At 61.8% G+C, this 21817-nt stretch overlaps 1 protein-coding gene across 2 annotated transcripts; it reads left to right on the forward strand.

The window, feature by feature from the left end:
• The first annotated feature begins 638 nt into the window (after positions 1-638).
• On the forward strand, positions 639-21748 carry ARAP3 (ArfGAP with RhoGAP domain, ankyrin repeat and PH domain 3). 2 transcript variants are annotated; one of them, XM_053991381.1, is made up of 34 exons: positions 639-725; positions 2328-3422; positions 4017-4075; positions 4359-4423; positions 4842-4912; positions 8385-8654; positions 8984-9053; positions 9476-9596; positions 9789-9976; positions 11515-11621; positions 11727-11926; positions 12070-12155; positions 12444-12626; positions 12838-13000; positions 13313-13444; positions 13517-13673; positions 13818-13920; positions 14127-14325; positions 14410-14473; positions 15287-15450; positions 15593-15805; positions 16275-16380; positions 16867-17014; positions 17174-17242; positions 17510-17584; positions 17697-17811; positions 17955-18083; positions 18271-18404; positions 18546-18628; positions 18836-18871; positions 19305-19368; positions 19462-19599; positions 19874-19912; positions 20562-21748. In XM_053991381.1, the coding sequence occupies exons 2-34, from the start codon at positions 2368-2370 to the stop codon at positions 21126-21128; spliced, it is 5373 nt and encodes a 1790-aa protein (XP_053847356.1). In that variant the 5' UTR covers positions 639-725; positions 2328-2367; the 3' UTR covers positions 21129-21748. The 2 variants fall into 2 exon arrangements, with proteins under 2 accessions (XP_053847356.1, XP_053847357.1); XM_053991382.1 differs by lacking the exon at positions 19874-19912.
• Positions 21749-21817: the final 69 nt, after the last annotated feature.

A 21817-nucleotide genomic window follows, 5' to 3' on the forward strand; every position in this document is an offset into this window, starting at 1 on the left:
GATTGCTCAGCTCTGGGCCCTCACAGAGCAGGGAGAGGTTATCAGCATGGCATCAGGCGTGAGATATCAGCCTTTGGCACCCTCAAGGTTGGGTAAGAGCTGAGCTGGACCAACAGCCAGCCCTGCCAGGGTTCTTGCAAGAGGTGTTGTGTTAAAAGCAGCTGGGCCAGGCTGTGCTGAAAGCTCAGGCTCCTTGCAGGAGAATCCCACTGGGTGTCCCTCTTCCAGCCCAGCCCCTGCTGTCATCCTGCCCTCAGCTCACTCCACATCCCCCTGCCCACAGGGCACAAGCGGGATGAGGTGCTGCATTCCCAGCATCCCCACAGCACAAAGGTTTTGATCTTCCCAACATTTCACCCACCCGGCCCCAGTGCCAGCCCTCCCATTCCCCTCATCAGCATGAATATCTTAGCCTGTTTTCCCCAGTTTAGCCCAAAGGAAGGCAGGGCCTGGCTGAGGGACAGGGCACAGCACAGCCGGGGCAGCGTCATGCCTGGGAAGGGACAGGACAGAGGGTGGGACAGGGATGGGGACCAGAGGGCTGGCCTGGAGGAGGGACCGGCAGTGGGAGGCACAGGCTGGGTGCTGCGGAGCCTGCAGCAGTTCCTGCACGGGACTGCCTTGGCATCCCCCGGAGCCCAGAGCGGGGTGGCCCCGGAGCCCACAGGACACTGCCACCGTGCTGCTCCGCCGGAGCCGGCCCCGGGGGCTGCGGGCCGCCAGAGGTGAGGGACAACCGCGGGGGCGGCAGGAGATGGATGGGACAGATTTGGGGACAATGGGGAAGGGCCAAGACTGGGACAGTCCATGCTCACTGTGCCAACTGGCCATGGGTTTGTAGGCACAGGGATGGTGCCCACCTGCCCATCAAGTGTCACTGCCCATGCCCTGCACTGCCCCAAAGGGCTACACCACAGCATGGTGCCTGGCACGGCCCCAGAGCCACAGGAACGGGGAGGTCTCAGGAGCCATCTCCTCACTGGAGAAGCCCCAGGCAGGGCAGGCAGAGGGCAGAGCCAGCCTCAGATCCCTCAGGGTGATACAGGCGTGAAAAAGAGGGAAATTGCCCCATTTTGGCCCCAGCTGCTGGTACAGAAATGGGTACAGCCCTTTAACCCTGCGGCACAGACACCCAGCCCACGTTGCTGTGAGACATCGCTGCCCTGCCCTGCCTTTTCTGTCGGTCCTACACAGCCTGGCAGCTGCCCTGTCCCCCTGTCCTGCTCCCCGTGTCCCAGCCCCTGCCGTGGCTGTCCCTCCTCCTCGCTGACAGCGTCCCCCACGTGCTCGGGGACACCGCAGCCTCCCAGGGCACTTCCCCCTGGCACCCACGCACCCCTTGCCTGGGCAGGCGGAGCTGGGCAGCGGGGCCGGGCCCGTGCTGGGCACGGGGGCTCAGGCCGGCTCTCCCCGGCCGGGTCTGGGATGCGGCTCCTGCGGGAGGGGGCAGGGGATGCGTGGGAGCGTGCAGGCAGCAGGAAGGAAGCCTGAGCCGAACAATAGAGGGAAATGGAGGAACTGGAAAAAGACCCAGTGGCAGCACAGTCAGCACAGATGGTTTAGTGCGGAGCTGCGTGATTCATGGGAAAAAGGCCCTCAGCAGGCTCTGTCCCCGGCTGCGCTGGCGACTCATCTCGGGCTGAGCGTCCCTGCTGGCACCCGAGCCCGGCCGTGCCTTTGGGCGATGTGCGAGCGCTGGCAGTGGGGGGTCCGGCCCGGCCGGGGCTGGGTGGGTGGGTGGGAGGCTGTCCCCCCTCTGTTTGCCCGTGAGTCATGCTGACCTCTCCCATGCCCTCGCCAGCAGTGAGAAAGAGAGAGAGAGAGATTATGGTCTGGCCCTTCCGGCCGCAGAGCCCTCCCCGAGCTGGCCGGCACAGGAGCTCATCATCCCCTGGGAGGGGCCCCGCTGCTCCCCCCGTTATCTGCCCGGGACACCCCCGCGGCTGCGCGGCTCTGGCCCGCCCGCCGGCCCCGCGGAGCCCGGCGCGTCCCGGCGCTCGGCGTCTGCCCCACCGCCCGCTCCCCCGTGAGCCCCGGACCCTCAGTTCCTGCCCGGGCTCGGGTCACGGCCCCGCCGACAAAGCGGAGCCGGGATCCGGCTTCGGCAGCCCCGGGGAGGGGTGCAGAGGCTGGGGCTGGGGAACAGCAGGATGCCGGCTCCTGGAGCTGGCAGGAGGTGAGCGGCTGCGGGGACAGCAGCGAGGTGTGGGGACCTCCGGGAGCATCCCGCGCTCCCAGCCGCGGGATCCGCGCCCTTCGCGGCAGCTGAACCCACCCCCTTTCCCCTCCTGCCGCCTCCTCAGCCCCTCTCTCCCCTCCTCGCACAGATGATGGGCTGAGCATCCGTCGCGGAGGCACCGCAGGGCCATGAGCTCCCCGTGCGGCCCTGACTCGGATATTGCAGACTGGCTGGCCACCATCCACTTGGAGAGGTACCGGGATGTCTTCAAGCAGCACGGATACCATGTGGCCAGAGATGCCACCTCTCTGGACAGCCACCACCTGCAGCAGATCGGCATCACCGCCACCGGGCACCGCAAGCGGATCCTCACCCTGGCGCAGCAGACACGGATGCTGAGCCAATCCCGGGGCAGACCTGCAGCAGGAGACAGCCGTTCCCGAGGCACGGAGGTGCTGGATGCCCCCCAGGAGGGCAAGGATGCCATGAGAGCAGAGCCGGGAGGGACCAGTGACGCCTTTGGGACGCAGCCGCGTGTCACCGTGCCCAGCCAGGCATCGCCTGGAGACAAGGACCCTGCTCCTCCCGCCGTGAAGCCCGTTCCCAAGCCGAGGACGGTTTTCCCTCGCTCAAAGCCGGAGCAGGGATTAGTGCCCGTGCCCCCGGCACGCTCCACGGTGCCAGCGCACGGCCCGGGCAGCGAGAGGGCACCAGCAGCCTTTGTGGTACTCGAGGGGTTTGTGCCAGGAGAGAGCTCCACGGATTTGGAGAGCCCGGAGCCCGGCGCTGCTCCAGGGACAGCCGTGGCCATGGGCGCGATAGCGTCCCGGCTGAGAGGGCGGGACAGCGCTCGGGAGGCGACACGGCCATCCCCGGGCCACGGACAAACCCTGGACACAGCGGAGAGATCCCCCCCGTCCGTCCCGTGCGTCCCCCCACGGCACAGACACAGGGGCCTGGCAGCTGAGCCCAGCCCTGGCAGTGCCCAGGAGGGTCCCCCGGCCCCCAGCGCTGCCCTGCCCGCCCCGGCCAGGAGAGACCCCTCGCCGTGCCCCAGGGCAGCCTCCTCGCAGCCGGGCTCGGGGCAGGCCCGGCTGGAGATGGTGTCCAACGTCATCTACGAAGGACTCGAGCGCCCGGCAGCAGCCGCGGAGGAGCCGGGAGGGGAGGATGGGCCCCGGGGTGAGGGGGTCCCTCAGCCCCCCGCTCCGTCCCCACAGGAGCACACCCAGCCGGAGGGCAGGTCTGAGTAAACCGATGCTTTCCCTCAGCCCTGGGAGCGGAGGGGGGCAGAGCAGACAAAGATGAGGGTCCAGAGAGCCCCCCAGCCCCGGGACCCACCCCAGAGCTGGCCCTGCCTGCCTCCAGGTGCTGACAAGCCCCTTTCACCACGCTCCCCGTGCCTTCCCCGAGCTCTGGATGTGGCAGCTGGGATCCCTCTGAGATGACAGGACGGCCCTGGGCCCCCCCGATGGCTCCTTCGGGATGCAGGGAGGGGCTGCTGCCCTTGCTCTGCCCATCTGGCAGCAGGGCTGGGGGTCCCCAGCATGCTGAGGGGGGGCCTGTGTGAGGTTCTGGGGCTGCCTCCTGCTGGAAGATGCCAGAGGGGGGAGATGCTGTGGTGGGAAATGTCCCACAGCCCCAGAAAACATCCCAGCAGTCCCAGGGCTGGGAAGAGAAGGGAGGAAGGAGGGCACTGGGGGCAGGGAGGGGATGCTGCACATTCCAGGGGACAAAGCCGGGCTCGGGAGCAGCGTCCAGCGGTTCCTGCCCAGCCAGAGCGGACACCAGAGCCCCCCAGTGCAGCCGCAGTAACCCCTGTCCTGTTTTCCTGCAGTCCCGGCTGGCCCAGCGGGGCCCTGCCCCCCGTCCCACAGAGACCCACCGGCAAGCCAGGTGAGAGCCCCGGGGCCCAGCAGGGACCCCCGGTGTCCCCGGGAAGGGGGACAGGGGGTCACCCACACCCCCTGCCTGTCCTCTGGCCCTGCCCCAGCTCCTGCCTCGCTCGGGGACCGGGGGGGCCCATTCCAGGCAGAGCCCAACCCCACCCGTGTCACTGTGTCACACGCCCTGGTGTTGGGGTGCACTGTGGTGGGCTCGGGGGTCCCTCTCAAGGACTGGGAGTCCTGGCTGCTCTCTCCCTCACCACTGATGCTTCCCCTCCCCTCTCTGCCCACAGAGGTGAATGATACTCCTGTCAGCCCCTACAGCGAGACCATCTTTGGCCATGTGGCCCTGCCAAAGGTGAGGGGACACTGTGGGGGTGGTGGCTGTCCCCTGCTGTCACTCTGCATCCCACCAGCTGCTGAAGTCAGGAGCTGCAGCTGGTGAGGCCACGGTGCCGGGCAGTGCCTGGGGAGGGTTCTCCCCTGAGACGTGCCAGGCACTGCCCAGGCTCCCCAGGGAATGGGCACGGCCCCGAGGCTGCCAGAGCTCCAGGAGCCTTTGGACAGCGCTGCCAGGGATGCCCAGGGGGGATTGTTGTGGGGTCCGGGCAAAGCCTGGAGTTGGACTGGATGTGTCCCAGCTCAGGAGATTCTGGGATTCTCTTCTGGGTTAGGGTCACAGGCTGAGCCCCTGCACTGTAGGCCAGGCAGGCTAAGGGGGTCTGGGCTGGGACAGGGCACAGGGGACAGGAGATGTGACCATTCTCTCTTCCCAGGGTGCTGGCATCTCCTCTGAGCAGAGCTACGAGGCCCTGTCCGAGCTAGAGCTGGAACGAGAAGGCTGCAGGTAGGGATCAGCTCCTCAGGGGTTGGGCTGGGCATCAGGGGACAGGGCACAGCCCTGGGGACAGCCTGAGAGGGGATGGGGGTTTTTAGCCCATGGCAGAGCTGATCAGGAGTGTCTGGGATGGTATCAGCAGTCTCCAGAAGAGCTAACGGGTTTGGAGATGAGAAGGAGCTGTGCTGGTGGCTGGCCCTTGGGGGACAGTGCTTGGCAAGGGATTTCTGAGTGCACAGCTGGGGCAGCACCAGTGGCTCTGCACACCTGTACACCCAGAGGAACCCGGATTTGGCCTCTGGCATCAGGGAAACACCATGAGGGACGGGGATTACTCAGGAATTAGATGGCTCCAAGCTCCAGATGAGGGGTTGTGCAATCCCTGAAGGCTCCAGCAGCATCAGATCAGTATCTGCTGCTCAGTCACTCTGTGGTGGTGGGCAGTGAAATTGTGAGGGGCACCTTTAAAACACTTTTGAAATGTACTTTCCATAACTCCTGATAGCATCTCAGAAAGAGGAAGGAAAGCTGCTCTTCCCATTTCAGATGGGGAGGGTTCCTTTTCCTGTGTTGCTTAGAGAGGAGGAGGTGAGCTGCAGCTCTGTGGCCTTCAGCTCTGCTGTGGCCTTGCTGGCCAGTGCCCGTCCATGTCCCGCCTTTCTGCCCCGTGTGGGGACACTCCCAGTGCCTCTCGTGCTCTGGGTGTGTGGCACCGCGGTGGCACCTGATGCAGTGGCACAGATCACAGCCACGGATGGGGAACTGCAAATACCTGGGGACTGCAGTCATGTAAACAGAAATACTGAAATCTCCTGTGGAGCCTCTGGATCAGCTCAGAGAGGAGCTGGGCACTGACCTGTCTGCATCCAGTGGCTTCCCGGGAGCTGGGATCCAGAGCATCCCAAGGGAACTGGCCAGGCACTCGCAGCTGTGGGACTTTGCAGCTGGCCTTGCTGAGAAGAGGCAGGATGTGACCATCAGCAGTGTCAGGGGCAGGTTTTTTCCTCCCAGCCCAAGCAGGGCTGGGGTGTGGAGAGAGGAAGAGGAGACAGAAAAGCTCTGAGAACTTTTTGCACTGTGCTCACAGACTCCATCATCCAGCTGCTCCTGTACTCTCCTCCCACACCAGCCCCACTGGTCCCAGCACATTCCCTGGAGCAGAGCTGTGGGATCCTGCTCAGCTGCTGGGGGGCTGCTGGCCAGCCCTGGCCCCAGCTCTGCTGCCTCTGTGGGACCTCCTGATCCTCCCCCGCAGCCCTGGTGTTTCTCCAGTCCTCATCCTTGTGTCACTGGGAATCACCAGGCGTCTTCTGCAGCCCACCAATTCACTTGTCATGGGAAATATTTCCCAGTCCCAGTTCAGAGAGACCCTTCTGCCCCTTTTCCTACCTGTGGTAACCCCTCTTGCCCTGTTCTGGGGGAGCTTTGTCTGGCCCACGCTGCTCCCTAGCTTGGGGTGTGGCAGTGGCAGCGTCAGGGGTGAGCAGAGCCACCTCACCAGCAAGAAAATATCTCCAGTAAAAGGAAGATGAATGCAAAATTCCTGCAAACTGGGAGCTGGGTCTCTGAGGGTGCAGCAGGAACGTAGGGTGGGATTTACCTGCTCTGAGTCTGAGCACCTTCATCCACGCTGGTGATGCTCAGCCCCCTGAAATGCTGGTGCCCTGCCGTCAGTCTCAGCAGGACAGAGAGGTGGCACAGCAGCGTCCGTGTCACCCCAAAGAGCTCAGGGGACTGGGTCAGACTCACCAGGCACCGTGGGTGGGCTCTGCTTGTCCCTGCCAGATGCTCAGTGCCCTCTGTCTCTTTACAGCTTCATTGACTGTAAGTCCCAGCTCAGGAAGGGGCTGCCACGGATTTTTTCCCGTTTTCCTCTTGCCCTGACCCATGCCGTGGGTCTGCCTCCCACTCAGCCCTGGCTCTCAAGGCTGCTGTCTGCCTCTGTGACTCAGAGTCCTCCAGCCACACCGTTCCCTGTCCAGTCCTTCCTGAAGCATCTGCAGACAAGGCCGGGATTCCAGCCAGATGAGTCACCCTGCCAAGGCTCTGTTGTGCTGATTAAACAGCGATTTTCCTTGTGCTCCGAGCCTCGCGGCCAGCCAGGGCCATTTCTTGTCTCTCCTGGAGCCACACAGGCGTTTTCCCTCTCCATCCCCTCCTCAGCCCCATCACTACCCCGCTTCTCTGGAGCAGACCCCAGCTGGGATGGCTCCAGCCCAGCATCTTCCCAGGCAGATTTAGGACTTGCTCCTGTCCCATGTGGATCAGGGACAGCTGATGTCCAATGTGCCTGTCTAGGGTCTGTCCTAGAATGAGGCAGTGCCCAAAACCAGGCGTTGGGAGAGTTTAGGAGTGTTTGGGGTCCTTCTCCTGGTCCTGAAGCTTCTCATGAACTTACACTGGAGACACTTTCTCACATTCTCTGGGTTTCTTCTCCAAAAACGTCTCCATCTCCAAGGAGGATTCCCACAGCTCACCTGCTCCTCTCCCACGTGCTTCTGCACCTTGCTCCTTGGCTTCCAGCCTCTGAGGCTGAAGCAGTGATGGCCAAGAGAGTCCTTTCAGTTCTCCTCATGGCCCTGCCCCCATCACTCACTCTGTCCCCTGGAGATGCCCAGTTTGCTCAGGTGCTCCTCAGACAGAAGCTGGGCCAAGTCTCGGATCATCCTTGTTGCCTTTTTAGGAGCCTTCTCTTCGCCCTGGCTTTGGATTCCACAGGGGACTTTGGCATGGATGCTCTCCTGTGGGTGCTGGGGCATCCCTGCCCATCTTCCTGCCCATCACCATTGCACCTGGGCAGGCTCCCTGTGACCTCCTGGGACTGTCAGACATTTTCCAGCACATTTCCTTTCCAGGGAAAGAAAAACGCCTGGCTGAGAGGGCTGATGGGAAGAGGCAGGCTTTGCAGTTTATTTTTATAATTTCCTTTTATTGTTACGGCTGGAGAGCCCCAGCCGGGCTGGCTGGGGGTTTAGCATGGCTTCCCAAGGAATGGAGATGGTTGCAGGAGTTCCACCAGCCCAGCATTTTGTCTGGACACGAGAGCAGGCACAAAGGTGTCGTGGCAGGAGTTTCACAGCACCAGGAATGTTGGAGGGGCAGAGGGAGGGAGCAGCCGGGGTGGGTGTGCAGCAGGGAGCGGCATATGGGACTGGGAATCTGCCTGGCTTCCTTTCACTGCCTGTGAAGAGGGGAAGGAGGTGATGCCAGGGGTTTGGAGACATGTGGTGGTGGCCCATGTGACATTCCCTAAATCTGGGAATCCCCAGCCTTTGTGCCATCACGTAGGACTGGCTGAGCCTTGGGCTGCTGGTGGCCACGGGGCTCCTGAGCATTCCCAGAGATGCAAACCCCAGCATCCCCGGGTGCCCCAAGCAGGTCGGGATGAGGCCAGGAGCAGTGCCAGGTGTCCCCAGGCGGGGTGGGGTTGCCCAGGACCACGCTGTGCTGCCCAGCTCCCTCCCAGCCCCTTTTGCCGCAGGACGAGCAGCGAGTGCAGCAGCGAGGGCCGGAGCGAGGACGACGAGAGCCGGAGCCGGCTCATCGAGCGCATCGCCCACAACGACACCGAGGGATATTCCACCGTGGAGGCTCCGTGCCCCGAGGGCGCCCCGTTCAGCCTGCCAGCCCACCTGTACCCCGACGAGCTCCTGGATGACCTCACCATCTCCCCGTACGCCAGCTTCACGTCGCTGTCCGAGCCCCGGCCCACCATGCTCAGTGGCTGGCTGGACAAGCTGTCCCCACAGGGGTACGTGGGGCAGGCGCGGGATCACAGCAGGCTTTGGGCTGGGAGAGACCTTAAGATCATTTCATTCCACACCCTGCCATGGACAGGGACACCTTCCACTATCCCGGGTTGCTCCAAGCCCCGTCCAGCTGACCTGGAACACCTCCAGGGAAGGGGCAGCCCCCATAGGTAAAGCTCCCTTGGGCAAGGCGAGGTGGCTGCACTGGTCACTGTGCTCCCCTTGGAAGAGGCACCTCTTGGGTGCCCTCTGTGCAGCTGTGCCTGGGAGGAGGAAGGGTCTGTGAGGGGCAATCATCCCCTTCCCAACAGTTTTTCTGCCATCCCAACAGGAACTATGTCTTCCAGAGGCGCTACGTCCGTTTCGATGGGAAGAACCTGATGTACTTCAGCAGCGAGAAGGTACCAAGGGGCACAGTGGGGCAGGGTGGGGCGGCTGAACCTCGGCACCCCCTGGGGAGCTGCCACATCCCCTTGGCCTCCCCTTGTTCTCCTGGAAGGAGCCAGCAGTGCTCTGCCACCCCCAGGGTGGAGCAGCCGATGCCTGGCAGGCTCCCAGCACAGCCTCAGCCATAGGGAGCCCAGGATTGCAAGGGTCCCTCTGCCAACAGGGAGCAGGAAAGGGGAGGTCCTGCTGGAAATAGGGTCCAGGCCATGGATCCACCCCTTCCTGAACCCCCAGCACCCACCTGGCTGCTGTGCCCGCAGGCTGTGCTGTGAGGCAGCACCAGCAGAGCGCCCAGGGGAGTGGGAGGATGTGCCAGGTCATGGAGGTGCTCTGTGGGAAGGGCAAAGGGGGTAACTCCGCCTGGGGCTCGTTCCAGGAGCCCTATCCCAAAGGAGTGATCCCACTGTCTGTGATCGAAATGGCTCGTTCCACCAAGGACAACAAGTTCCAGGTCATCACCAGCCATCGGATCTTTGTCTTCCGCGCTGAGAATGAGGGTGAGTGAAAACCTGGGCCAGGGCCCCCCAGCCCTAAGGAGCCATCCCTGCCTCCCTTCTCCCAGGCAGAGCATCCTGCAGGCAGCTCTCACCCCATCCCCAAAACACCCCCTGCCTGCCTTCTGGGTGCTCTGCTCTGTGCCAGGGCTGTTGGGAAGGGCTCAGCCCCGCTCCCTCCTGCCTGGTCCCCAGCCCAGAGGAATGAGTGGTGCTCCACGCTGCAGAAGAAGGTGATGGAGCAGCGCCTGGTGGGGTCCCGGCCCCGGCCTGCCAACACTGCCCACTGCCAGAAATCAGGAACCCTGGAGCTGAAGGGCCAGAAGTCCAAGGTTTTTGCAGCCCTGAGCCTGCCTGAGATGTGGCTGTACAAGAGTGAGCAGGTTTGTGGCCAGACCCCCACATGGGATGAGAGGGATGGAGGGAACTGAGCCAGGGCCAAAGGGAGAGCAGAGGAAATGGGTGGGCAGGAAAAAGGGAATGGCAGAGCAAGGAGCTGGAGATCCTACCCAGGGCAGCAGTGATGGGTACCAGGAGAGGATCCCCCTCCCAGTCTTCTCACTATCACCAAATCATCATCATCTCCACCAGGAATTTTGATCTTAGTCACACCAAGCATCCCAATCCATCCCAGGGCAGCTGGATCAATGGCCACGGAATCAGCAGCAAACACACCTGCTGCAAGGGGCCCTCACAGTGACAGCTGGTCCCTGTCACCTCCCATGCTGCTGCTGCTGCCCACAGAGCACCTCACTTCCTTCCTGATGAATTTTCTTAGCACCCCTGTTTTTATTTCAGTCACCTCACTTCCAGGTTGCCTGCTGTGCACTAAGCAGCATCAGCTCTGAGGAGTTGGCTGAGGTTGCATTTGTTTTATGAGTGCCCCTGACTCGAATCCCCAAAAGAAAGGGACCTGGCGTCTTGGTTTGAACAGACAGGTGTCTGTTAAGGAAGGCAGGAGCCTCCCCTGAAATGGAAAATGTAAACCCCCTCCCTCTGAGTTGTTATAAATTTGAAATTAAGGGGCTCTCAGGCAAAGATATGGAAGCAGGAATAATAGTTCTTTATTAGGGAAGAAAATTAAAATAAAATAAAATAAAAAAATGCAGTAATACAAAACACCACTGCCAGAGTCAGAGCAGGCCCTGGCAGGCTGTGGGTCAGGGTGGTGGCAGCAGTGCCATTCCATGGGGGCTCAGCCCTCCTGCAGTGCCAGCTGTGCTTCTGCTGGAGCAGGAGCCTGGACAAGGCTGGAGTTTTCCTCTGGAGCTCCAGGGCTGCTGGAGATGGGCCTGGGCTCCCTCTGGGAATGCAGTGGGGCAGAAAGCTGCTCCTCTGGGAATGCAGTGGGGCAGAAAGCTGCTCCTCTGGGAATGCAATGGGGCAGAAAGCTGCTCCTCTGGGAATGCAGTGGGCAGAAAGCTGCTCCTCTGGGAATGCAGTGGGCAAAGGCTGCTGTGCTGTTCCAAGGTCAGATTGTATCCAGGTAGGAATTCTTGGCTCCTCCCCTGGGCAGAGCCTCTCCCCATGGGATGCTGGAATTTTCTCAGCCATGCAGGGACACTCAGTGGCCATGAACAGAAGAGATCTCCTGGAGGGAGGATTGGCTGTGGGAGAGATAAAGAAAACTGCCCCATGAGCAGAGGATAACTGCCCCAGCTCTGAGAGATGGTGATGGAATTCACACCCTAAACCACATCTTACAGCCCAGGACACCTGGGTGGCCACATCTCAGGGGTTGTGGGCAGAACCTGCCTTTCATTTGAAGGTATTTGAAGGTATTGGCTGAGAGAGCAGCAGGGGCTTGTCCGGGCAAAGCAGGGACGTGATGCTGGAGGTGCCGTGGCTGCAGCCCCGACACCACAGGCGGGCCCAGGGTGGTGCCCAGCAGAACCAAGAGCGCTGTCACTCTGCATTGCAGTTCTTCAAAATGGGCATTGCCATGTGCTTCATCGAGATGCGCGGCTCCACCATCCGCGAGGCCAAGAGCCGCAGCTTCGAGCTCATCACCCCCTCCAAAACGTTCAGGTATCCTGGCATCCAGGGGGGATGAGCAGGGAGGAGCAGCCCGGAGCTGGGCCTGGGTGCTGGTGGCTGCAGCCCCCTGAGCTCCGGCTGTGCTGGTCCTCCCAGCTTCGTGGCGGAGTCGGAGCGGGAGAAGCGGGAGTGGATGGAAGCGCTGCAGGAGGCCATCGCCGAGATGCTCTACGACTACGAGGTGGCAGAGAAGATCTGGTCCAACAAAGCCAACAAATACTGCGCCGACTGCTGGGCTCAGAGTCCCGACTGGGCATCCATCAACCTCTGCGTGGTCATCTGCAAGCAGTGTGCAGGTGGGACAACTCCGGGGGCACAGGGGCATCCTCGGGTGTGGGCTGGGGCAGGCTGTGCAGGCATGGTGCTGCCTGGGGTGTGGGCATAACTTGGGGCTCAGTTCCCCAGCAGGTGAGGGTGCTGACTCTCCTGCTCCCTGCAGGGCAGCACCGCAGCCTGGGTTCCAACATTTCCAAGGTGCAAAGCCTGAAGCTGGACACCAGCGTCTGGTCCAATGAAATCGTGCAGGTGAGGCACTCGGGGGTAAAATGAAATCATTCAGGTGAGGCACTCGGGGTGCAATGAAATGGTGCAGGTGAGGCACTTGGGGTGCAATGAAATGGTGCAGGTGAGGCACTCGGGGTGCAATGAAATGGTGCAGGTGAGGCACTCAGGCCAGAGCATGCTGTGCTCAGGGGCCAGGCTGCTCCTGGCAGGGCAGCAGCCCCATGGTCTCCCTCAGGATGCAGGAACACTGGGAATCCTGCTTCTCCTGCTGACCCTAGGGCTCGCCATGACCATGGGACTTTCCCACAGCTCTTCATCGTGCTGGGAAATGACCGAGCCAACCGGTTCTGGGCCGCTCGGCTCCCCGCCGCCGAGGCCATCACCCCGGACAGCGGCGCTGAGCAGAGACGGGATTTCATCACCCGCAAGTACCGGGAGGGACGGTACCGCCTGCCCCACCCCCACTACGCCACTCAGGAGGAGGTGCTCCAGGTAAGGGACACCTCGAGGTGCTGGGAGCCACCCCACAGCTCCTGGTCTGAGGTGCCAGCACCTCCTGCCTGTTTGTGTGTGCTCACTCCCTCATGCCAGGCAGATTTTGGGAGGTTGTGCCTTGGTTTGGCTGCCTTGGAGCAGCCCTGGGAGGGAGCTGGGGTCTCCTGGAGCCAGGGCGGGGTCCCTAAATGCGCCTGTTTCACCCCAGGCGCTGTGCACTGCAGTGGCAGGACCAGCCCTGCTCAAGACCATCCTGCAGTTCTTCTCGTCCTCGGAGGCTGCTCTGGCCTCTGATCCTGCTGCCAGCGAGGCAGCCCCCGGGGCCGACCTTTGGTGGGGACCAGAGAGCAAAAGGCCCAGGAACCTTTCAGGTAAAGAGGACCCTCGAGCCCCATCTGGCTGTGGTGGAGGAAATTCCTCCTTACTGCTGGCCCTGCCCCTCCTAGCATGGCCCAAGGCCGGGGACACTCAGGGTGTCGGATACCGTGACTCCCTGGGGGACCCGCCCTATTGAAGGATTCCTCTGGAATCTCTGATTTAGCGGGCTCCCCTGGAGTCCCTTTTCAGGGAACCCCACGCCTGCGCACCCTATTGCCTACACCGACACGAGGGGGATCTCCCTCTGGTACCCACAGTTTGGTGGGTGCCTGCTCCCACGCCACCCTCTGTACTGTGTCCCACAGGGAGCCCCCACACACGGGACCCGGGTCCAGAGGGCGTCTACAACGAGATCACCCAGCCAGTGACACACAGCGGGTACCTGTACCGGGCCACGGCGCCCCCAAAGCTCCCAGGGGCCAGGAAGGGCAAAGAGGGTGAGTGTGGGCAGAGTGGGAGGGCAGCCAGAGGGTGCCCACCCTGGTGCCACTGACCCCCTGTTCCTGCAGACTTCCAGCGCACGTGGTGCTCCCTGGAGAGAGCCCTGCTCTTCTTCGAGACTGAGAAGTGCACTGAGCCCCTGGGCCACATTGACAGCGGGGATCTCATCTCCCTGGGGGTCAACAGAGCCCACCAGACACTCACCAGCCCCGCCCCCACTGAAAGGTACCCCCGGGCGTGCCCCCAGTCATGCCCAGAAAGCGTGGGGCACACAGACAGCAGGGCTGGGCTCCCTGCTTGGTGCAGTGGCTGCTCTGGCTCTGGGGGCAAGGACAGGGTTGCCCTCATGGGCTGGTTCACCCTCTGCAGGTTTCGCTTCACCCTTGAGCTCTTCCTCACTGGGGAAAAAGTGCAGCAGCTGGGAACTGATGGGCCCGAAACGCTGCAAGCCTGGGCCAGTGCCATCGGCAAGGTGAGCCAGCCCCAGCGTGTCCCCAGACTCTGTCCCTGCTTCCCTACTGCGATTCCTCACAGCTCCCCATACTCTTCATCCGCTGTGGGAAGCACTCTCCTCCTTTTCCAGGGGCTCCCATCCTCCCTGGTGACCTGCCCCCATCCTCGTGGGGGTCAGCCCTCGGGGGTGTCTTCACCCCTCTCATCTCCTCTTCCATCCCACAGTGGTTCACCCCCGTGAGCTGCCACTGCCTGCTGGGCTACGAGTTCCAGCGCGTGGGCCAGCTGCGCTACAAGTGCATGCTGAACCCCGAGCGCTGGCAGCGGGCCTTCTTCATCCTGCAGAAAAGCCACCTCTTCATCTGCCCCGCCGAGGAGGACGGGGCCGAGGACAGCATCAACCTGCGGCGGCTGCAGGAGCTCAGTGAGTGCCGCGGCACGGCCCGGGACAGGCACCGCGGGGCGGCCCTGCGTGCCTCTGACTCCTCAGCTTCTCGCCCCCATGCAGGTCTGGTTCCCCCCATGGACACCCCGGAGAAGAAGGAGCTGCTGGTCCTGGTGGAGATGGGGAGGTGAGTCCTGGCGTGGGGATGATGGGCAATGAGCCAAGCAACCTGGGCTTGCTGCCCAGGGCAAAGGCACTTGGGGAGGTGTTTGGACTCAGATGTTTATTAGCTCTTATCCATGTTACAGTCTCACAAACCGTGAGTGCTACAGCACTTCACTCTAACAAACTAAAAATGGAGCCCCATCTCTCTCTCTACAAGGCCTTTTAAAGATTAACTGTCCAATTAAGAAATAACAACTAAATTATTTTTACTTTTAACCCAATAACCAACCATCTGTGGCCCACAGTGCGGACTTTTTTATCCAATTGCACAAAACCACCCAAACCCATGGAGAAGGAGGAGAAGAAGAAGGTGAAGAAGAAGGACCAGCCTCCACCCTAAAACCTACATCTTGCTTTATATATATTACTATATTCTAAAACCTTAAACTCTGAGTTTTCCACCCTGTGATATTACACACTTCTATTCAAACTCCACACCCACAATCCCAGTTCTATCATTCCATTTTGGAAGCCTTCTCCACGGCTTCAGGTCAATGCAGTGTTCTCTTGGGGGTCAGTATCTGTCAGCACAGAAAGTCTCAAATTCTCAGTAACCAAGGTTCCGACAGGGATGGGCCGATGCTGATCCCAAATCCCTGGTGGGGAAGTTACAGGCACAGCAGGGCTGTGACCCAGGGCCTTCCAGAGGTGTTTTGGTGGGGTAGGGTGTCCCTTGGCTCAGCCTGGCTGGCCCTCACTCCCTGTCACAGGCAGGAGGGATAACCTGCCCCTGGGACAACTCTCATTCCCTCTTTTCTGCCCTTGTTGTTCTCAGGACATTTTACCTGCAGGGCTTGTCGCGGGCGGACTCGGCAGCGTGGTACGGTGACATCCAGGCGTCAGCAGGGGGCCGGGGCAACGCTCTGAGGGACCAGCAGCTGAGCCGAGGGGACATCCCCATCATCGTGGACTCCTGCATCGCCTTCATCACCCAGTACGGTGAGCCCAGCAGCCCCGGCGCCCTCCGGCACCTCGGGATGGCCGACGGACCCAGGCTGGAGGCGCCGCTCCGGGGCCACCAGCTCCATGAGGGATTCTCTGAGCAGGATCCGGCCCCTGTGACCCCGTGTCCCTGTCCCAGGGCTGCGGCACGAGGGGATTTACCGCAAGAACGGAGCCAAGTCCCGCATCAAGGTACTGATGGAGGAGTTCCGGCGGGACGCCCGCAACGTCAAGCTGCGCATCAGCGACAACTTCATCGAGGATGTCACTGACGTGCTGAAGAGGTTCTTCCGGGAGCTGGAAGATCCCATCTTCACCCTGGAGCTGCACCCACAGTGGAAGGAAGCTGCAGGTACCTCCTTCACCCAGGCCTGTCACCCTGTTCTTCTGAGAGTTTTAAAGTTATTCTAAAAGTTCCTATGCCTTCTGATATTTACATATTTCAACTAAGTTTTCTCACACATGTTCATGTAAATAATGATTATTTTACATTCTTCTTTGTAAGGAGAGAAAATGAATAGACTGTTAATTTGACCAGTGTAGTTAGAAAAGTAAGTTTCACCCTCCAATCCACTACCATTTTTATTATTGTATATATAGTAGAGTCAAAAAATTAAGTTTACTTTTTTGAGTTCTTTTTCCTTCCTTTTACATCTAACCTACTTCTGTAAGTTATTTCGTGTCGCAGTGCGGCACAGACGTGCTCCATGCCAGGTTCCCTGGGGCCAGAGTTCCTCTGGATGGATCCTGGTGCCAGCCTTGGTGCCGTGTCACCTCTGGATCTGCTGGGTTCAGCCAGGATCTGGTTTTCCTCCCTGCAGGAATCTCCTCAAAGCCGCAGCGCTTGGAGCGGTACAAGGAGCTCATCCATCGCCTGCCTCGCCTCAACCACAAGACCCTGGCTGCGCTCATCGGGCACCTCTACCGGTCAGTGGGGCCCTCCCATCAGGGTCTCCTGGTCCAGCCAGCCCTGTGGGGTCTCTCTGCTGCCCAGGGAGTGTTGGCTCCTATCCCTAAGAGACAGGGAGGCCCCATGCCCTGCTCCACCCACACAGCTGGTTCTGGGACACCTTGAACATTCCCAAAGTCATCCTGCAGCAAGGAGAGCAACAGGAGGTTTGGGACTAGGGGACACCACCCTGTAGGATGTAAATGTCATCCAGTGCCTCAGAAAGACAGAAAACACTCAATTCCCATCTTGAGTCAGAGTTTGAGGTAGCGCCGTTGTCTGGTTTTATGTCGGAGGGAAGTTCTCAAAACAGGAACTGCCCAGTTTTCAAACTCGCACTGCTGCTCCCACTGCTGAGGGGCTGGGGACATCCAGGCTGTTTGTATGAGGCAGAGGAGGGTGGCTGGGGCTGAAACCCCACCCTGAGCGGGACCAGCCCCTCACCTCTGTGCTCCTTGTGCCAGGGTGCAGAAATGTGCAGACCTCAACCAGATGAGCACCAAGAACCTGTCGCTGCTCTTCGCGCCCAGCCTCTTCCAGACCGATGGCAAAGGGGAGCACGAGGTCAAGGTGATGGAAGATCTCATCGACAACTACGTCAGCATCTTCAATGTAAGCAGGGGCCTGCAGCCCCCTCCCTGCTGGGTCTGATCCAGACCCCTTGCATCCCCCCATAGTGCCCACCTCTGCCCCTGCATCCCTCCATCCTGGCCCTGTGTCCTCAAGCCGGATCCCGCTCCACGCTGACCCTGTGCACCCTTCCTCTGGCAGATTGACGAGGATCAGGTATCCCAGATGGATCTGGAGAACAGCCTGATCACCACCTGGAAGGACACCCAGGTACTGGGAATGTGCTTGTTGGCCCCCACCACATCAGGGGCCCCTGGGGGGGACTGACTAGAGGATGGGGACACTCCAAGCTGCCCACCCTGAGTCCCCACTCTCCCATATCCTCATTTGGGAAAGGATGTTCCCCCTCTTATCTCCCCTGTGCCCACCTCCCTGACGCTCCTGCCCGGGGGAGGAGCAGCCCCAGATTCCCGGGACACCATCTCCAACCCAGGGAGGTGGGATGTGCTCAGCACCCACACCAACACCTCCCCGCAGCTCTCCCAGGCAGGAGACCTCATCATCGAGGTTTACCTGGAGCAGAAGGTGCCCGACTGCTGCGTCACCCTGAAGGTGAGTCCCAAAGCAGGGCTGTGCCAGAGCACGTGAGCAGGGACGCAGCTCCTGGCGCCCCTGGGACCCATCCTGCACCACCCACCGCAGCTCCCCGTGTGTCCGGCCCCAGGTGTCCCCCACGATGACAGCAGAGGAACTGACCAACCACGTGCTGGAGATGCGCAACGTGGCCGCCAGCCTGGACATCTGGCTGACCTTCGAGGCGCTGGAGAATGGGGAGCTGGGTGAGCACGGGGGGATCGCCCAGGGGCCAGGCTGGTGAGGTGCAGGTGTGGGGGACAGGGGGTGGCTTTCTGGTGGTGGCAGAGGGGACAGGAACTGGCACAGGGAAGGGGACACAGTGGTGACAGTGTCCCTGTGTCCCCAGAGCGGCCCCTGCACCCCAAGGAGAAGGTGCTGGAGCAGGCCTTGCAGTGGTGCAAGCTCCCGGAGCCCAGCGCCGCGTACCTGCTGGTGAGGAAGGTGCCCATCGGCGAGGGCAGCTGTCTCTTCACAGGTAAGGCGAGCACAAAGGGACCCAGCCCCTCGGGGTGTCCCCAGAGAGGGACAGCTCTGCCTGAGCTTCCCCTTGCCCTGCTCACTGCCCTGCAGCCATCAGGGGCACATCACTGAGATGCACAGTGGGATCCCCCTGCAATCCCACCCTGCCAGACCCCTGACCCTTATGTCCCCACACTGGGCAGGTGCCAAGCGTGAAACCCCCAAGTGTGGGCTGCTGAAATGCCGTGAGGAGCCCCCCAAGCTGCTGGGGAACAAGTTTCAGGAGCGTTACTTCGTCATCCGGGACAGGAGGCTGCTGCTGCTCAAGGAGAAGAGGGTACGAGGGATGCTGTGGGATGGACCTCAGCCCCGGGGGTGGCAGGAGGAGCCTGGGGACAGCAGCGGCACACTGGTGGCTGTTCTCCTGGCAGGGAGGCTGGCACCAGGCCAGGCTGACCCACCGGATGTCCTTTCCCAGAGTGCCAAGCCAGAGCGTGAGTGGCCCCTGGACGCAGCCAAGGTTTACATGGGCATTAGGAAGAAGCTGAAGCCACCAGCTCAGTAAGTGGCACCTCCCCAGCCGTGGCACTGGGGCAGATATCCATCCCTCAGTCCCTGCTCCTGGCACCCAAACCCAGCTGCTGGAGTTCACCTGGACCCAAAGTCTGTGCCCGTGGGGCGAGCTCAGCCCCCTGCCCCACTGCCCACAGACCTCAGGCTGTGTCTGAGCTTGGCAGTGCTGCCCTATAGCTTTGTGTTCCTTTCCAGGTGGGGTTTCACACTGACCCTGGACAAGCAGCAGCTGTGAGTACCGTCCCCTGCCATCCTGGGGCTGGGGGAGGCCGAGATCTGTCCCCAGTTTTAGTGGGCGTGGGACAGCCAGGGGCAGTGGTACAAGGCCCTGGGGTCAGGGCAGAGCTGGGGCACTCGAGAGGCAGAGTGGCGGGGCCACTGTCCCTGGCACAGGATGGCAGCCAGGCTCCATGGGCCACCCACATCCCTGTCACACAGCCTTCCTGCCTCCCCACCCACCCCAGCGCCCCTGGGTGGTGCTGGATGCCCAAAAAGCTCTCACCTCGCCCTAAAGCAGCAATTTGGGCACGCAGAGATTTTCAGAGATTTAACCCCGTGGGGTGTAGATGAACCTGAGAGCCCCAGGCTCACAGACAGGGTGACAAGGGGACATGGGCCCCAGTGCCCCCACTCCCTGGCAGCTTCTCCGCTATTTGCTCTGCAGGTACCTGGTGTGCTCAGGGCAAGCCGAGCTGTGGGACTGGACCACCAGCATCCTCAAGGCTCAGGTGGGTGCAGGCTGGTGGTGCCACCCAGCTGGGCAGGGCTGGGACGGGGCTGGCAGGGCGTGACCCCCGTGCCCACCCTGTCCCTGCACACAGCACGACGACCTGCGCCCCGTGGTCCTGCGCCGACGCTCCTCCTCCGACCTCGCCAAGCAGAAATTCGGGACCATGCCACTGGTGCCCCTGCACGGGGACAGCACTGACGCCACCATGCTCTCTGCCAACCAGACCCTGGTAAAGCCCCTGCAGCTCCCCCTGCCCACAGGTGCTCCTGCACCCACCCTGCTCCTTGTACCCGCCCCAAGACCCCGTGGCCACCGCAGGGCTGGAGAGGCACCGATGGGTGCTGTGTGTGCTGTGTGCCGTGCTCGTGTCCGTGCCCGTGTCCGTGGCAGCTCTCCGTGCCTGCAGGCTCCTGCACCCTCTGCCCCTCCCCTGCCTGCCCAGGCAGCCGTGGCCCTGCTCCACGCTCTCCGTGCTCACCCCTGTCTGTCTCCTCTGTTTCTAGCGCCGCCTGCACACGCGAAGGACTTTGTCCATGTTCTTTGTAAGTACCTGCACACCTGGAGCACCCACTGCTGGCTTTGCACTGTGCCAGGGCTCACCTGCAGCATCCCACGGGCGCTCAGAGATGCGCCCACCTTGTGGGGCAGACGAGGGGGTGCCCACTGCTCTGCGTGTTCCCCACCTGGGGATGTGGCTCCCTGCATGGTCCCAGTGTGGGCAAGCAAGAGCACACCAGTCCAGCCCTGTTCCCAGAGCCTCTCTCGTTGGGAACATGTTGCCCGTAGGTTATCAATGGAAGAAAAGTGAGGAAAGAGGTTTAGGTGTGCCTTGTCTTCAGGTTATTTCCAAAAAGGCCACTGGGCTGAACCTCATCTCTCCTGGCTTTGTGCTCTGCATGGCATCCACCTGCCCACCCCACCCCAGAACGCTCTGCCAGGGGGTGCTGGGCTGGTGGCATGGACCATGCCCAGGCAGGGACCAAAATTGCCCCTTCCTCAGCCATGGGGAAGGAAGGGCAGCAGTGCCTGAGCCGAGGGAGCTGGTGGAGGGCAGGTCCCCTGCAGCTATCGGCCCCATGGTGAGGGACAAGGATCCCCAGGCAGTGCAGGGAGGACAGGGTGAGGGGGGACAGAAGGGTACAGCTGAGCTGTGTGGGCAGTGCCCCTCACCCTGCCCCCTTCCCTCCCCAGCCCATGAAGATCCACCAGGACTCCCTGGAGGAGCAGCAGGAGAAGGAGGCAGACATTGATCCCGTCTATGAGGAAGTGGGGAACTTCCCCGAGCTGGCGGCGCTGGACCTGGGCCAGGGGCTGCTGGCAGAGCTGGCGGCCGTGCCCCCCGTGGACAGGTCCAAGAAGCCATCCCCATTCCCCGAGGAGCCCCCAGCCACCGCCCTGCGCTCCTCGCTGCCTGCCAGCCCAGCACACAGGGTCACAGGTCCCTCTGTCACCAAAGCCGTGTCCCTCGAAAGGGGCTTGAACCTGGAGAGCAACAAAGCTCCAAGCCCGGGGCTCAGACCCACCAAAACGTCCTCTCTGGAGAGGAACATGGAGCCTTCCCTGGCGCTGGGCAGGGACTGGGAGCAGGCAGCCACAGCGGGGAGCAGCCCCACAGCAGAGACCTCCCTGGAGCTGCCCAGGAAGAGGAGCTTGCAGCCTCCCTCACCCATCAGTGACAAACTGATGCAGGAGCTCAGCAGTGTCATCCTCAGGAAGAGCGATGGCCAACCCCCGGGGCCTGGCCAGCCGGTGACGTGACCTGCTGTGCCAAAGGGGTGGCCACCGACCTGGGGGTTAAGTCGTGCCCGGTGGCAGCGATGATGGGTACCCCAGTGGCAGAGATGATGGGTACCCCACACTCCCACATCGTGGAACCCCCACCCTGCTCCTCCTCCTCATCCCAGAGCCAGGCTGGGATCGGGAACCAAAGGGACAAGCGGTGACCAGGATGTTGGGCCATGGTACCCCGTCGTGGGAGGGCTGGGACTGCTGCCACCCGTGCTCTTGCTCGTGAGTGGCACATTTGTCACCGAGCCCAGCGCCAAGGGACACAAGTAAAGGGGAAAACAAAGGCAGGAAGGTGGTGCCCGCATGTTTTGGCAGCACGGCACTGTGCCAGACAGGGGGCATGGGGTGCCTGCCAGCACGGGGGAACTCAGCGTGTCCCCTCTCCAGCACTGGGCCTGCGGGGCAGGGCCAGGACACCCAAGCTGTCCCCCCATCCCTTCTTGCATCCACTGTGGCATATTTTGGGGGGAAAGGGGGAGCAGCAGGAGCAGGGCTGGCCGTGTGTGCCTGACGTGTAGTCCTGGCGATGGAGGGCAGCCCCTCCTCAGCGAGGGTGTTTGTACCTATTCCTGCCTCCAGCAGGGAGAAATAAAGGTTTATTTGTACTCTGGAGGGTTTGGTCTCTGCAGGAGGAGTGGTGAGGGATGCCAGGGTCTGGC

The sequence above is a fragment of the Vidua macroura genome, chromosome 15, assembly GCF_024509145.1.
Source record: "Vidua macroura isolate BioBank_ID:100142 chromosome 15, ASM2450914v1, whole genome shotgun sequence".
NCBI lineage: Eukaryota > Metazoa > Chordata > Aves > Passeriformes > Viduidae > Vidua > Vidua macroura.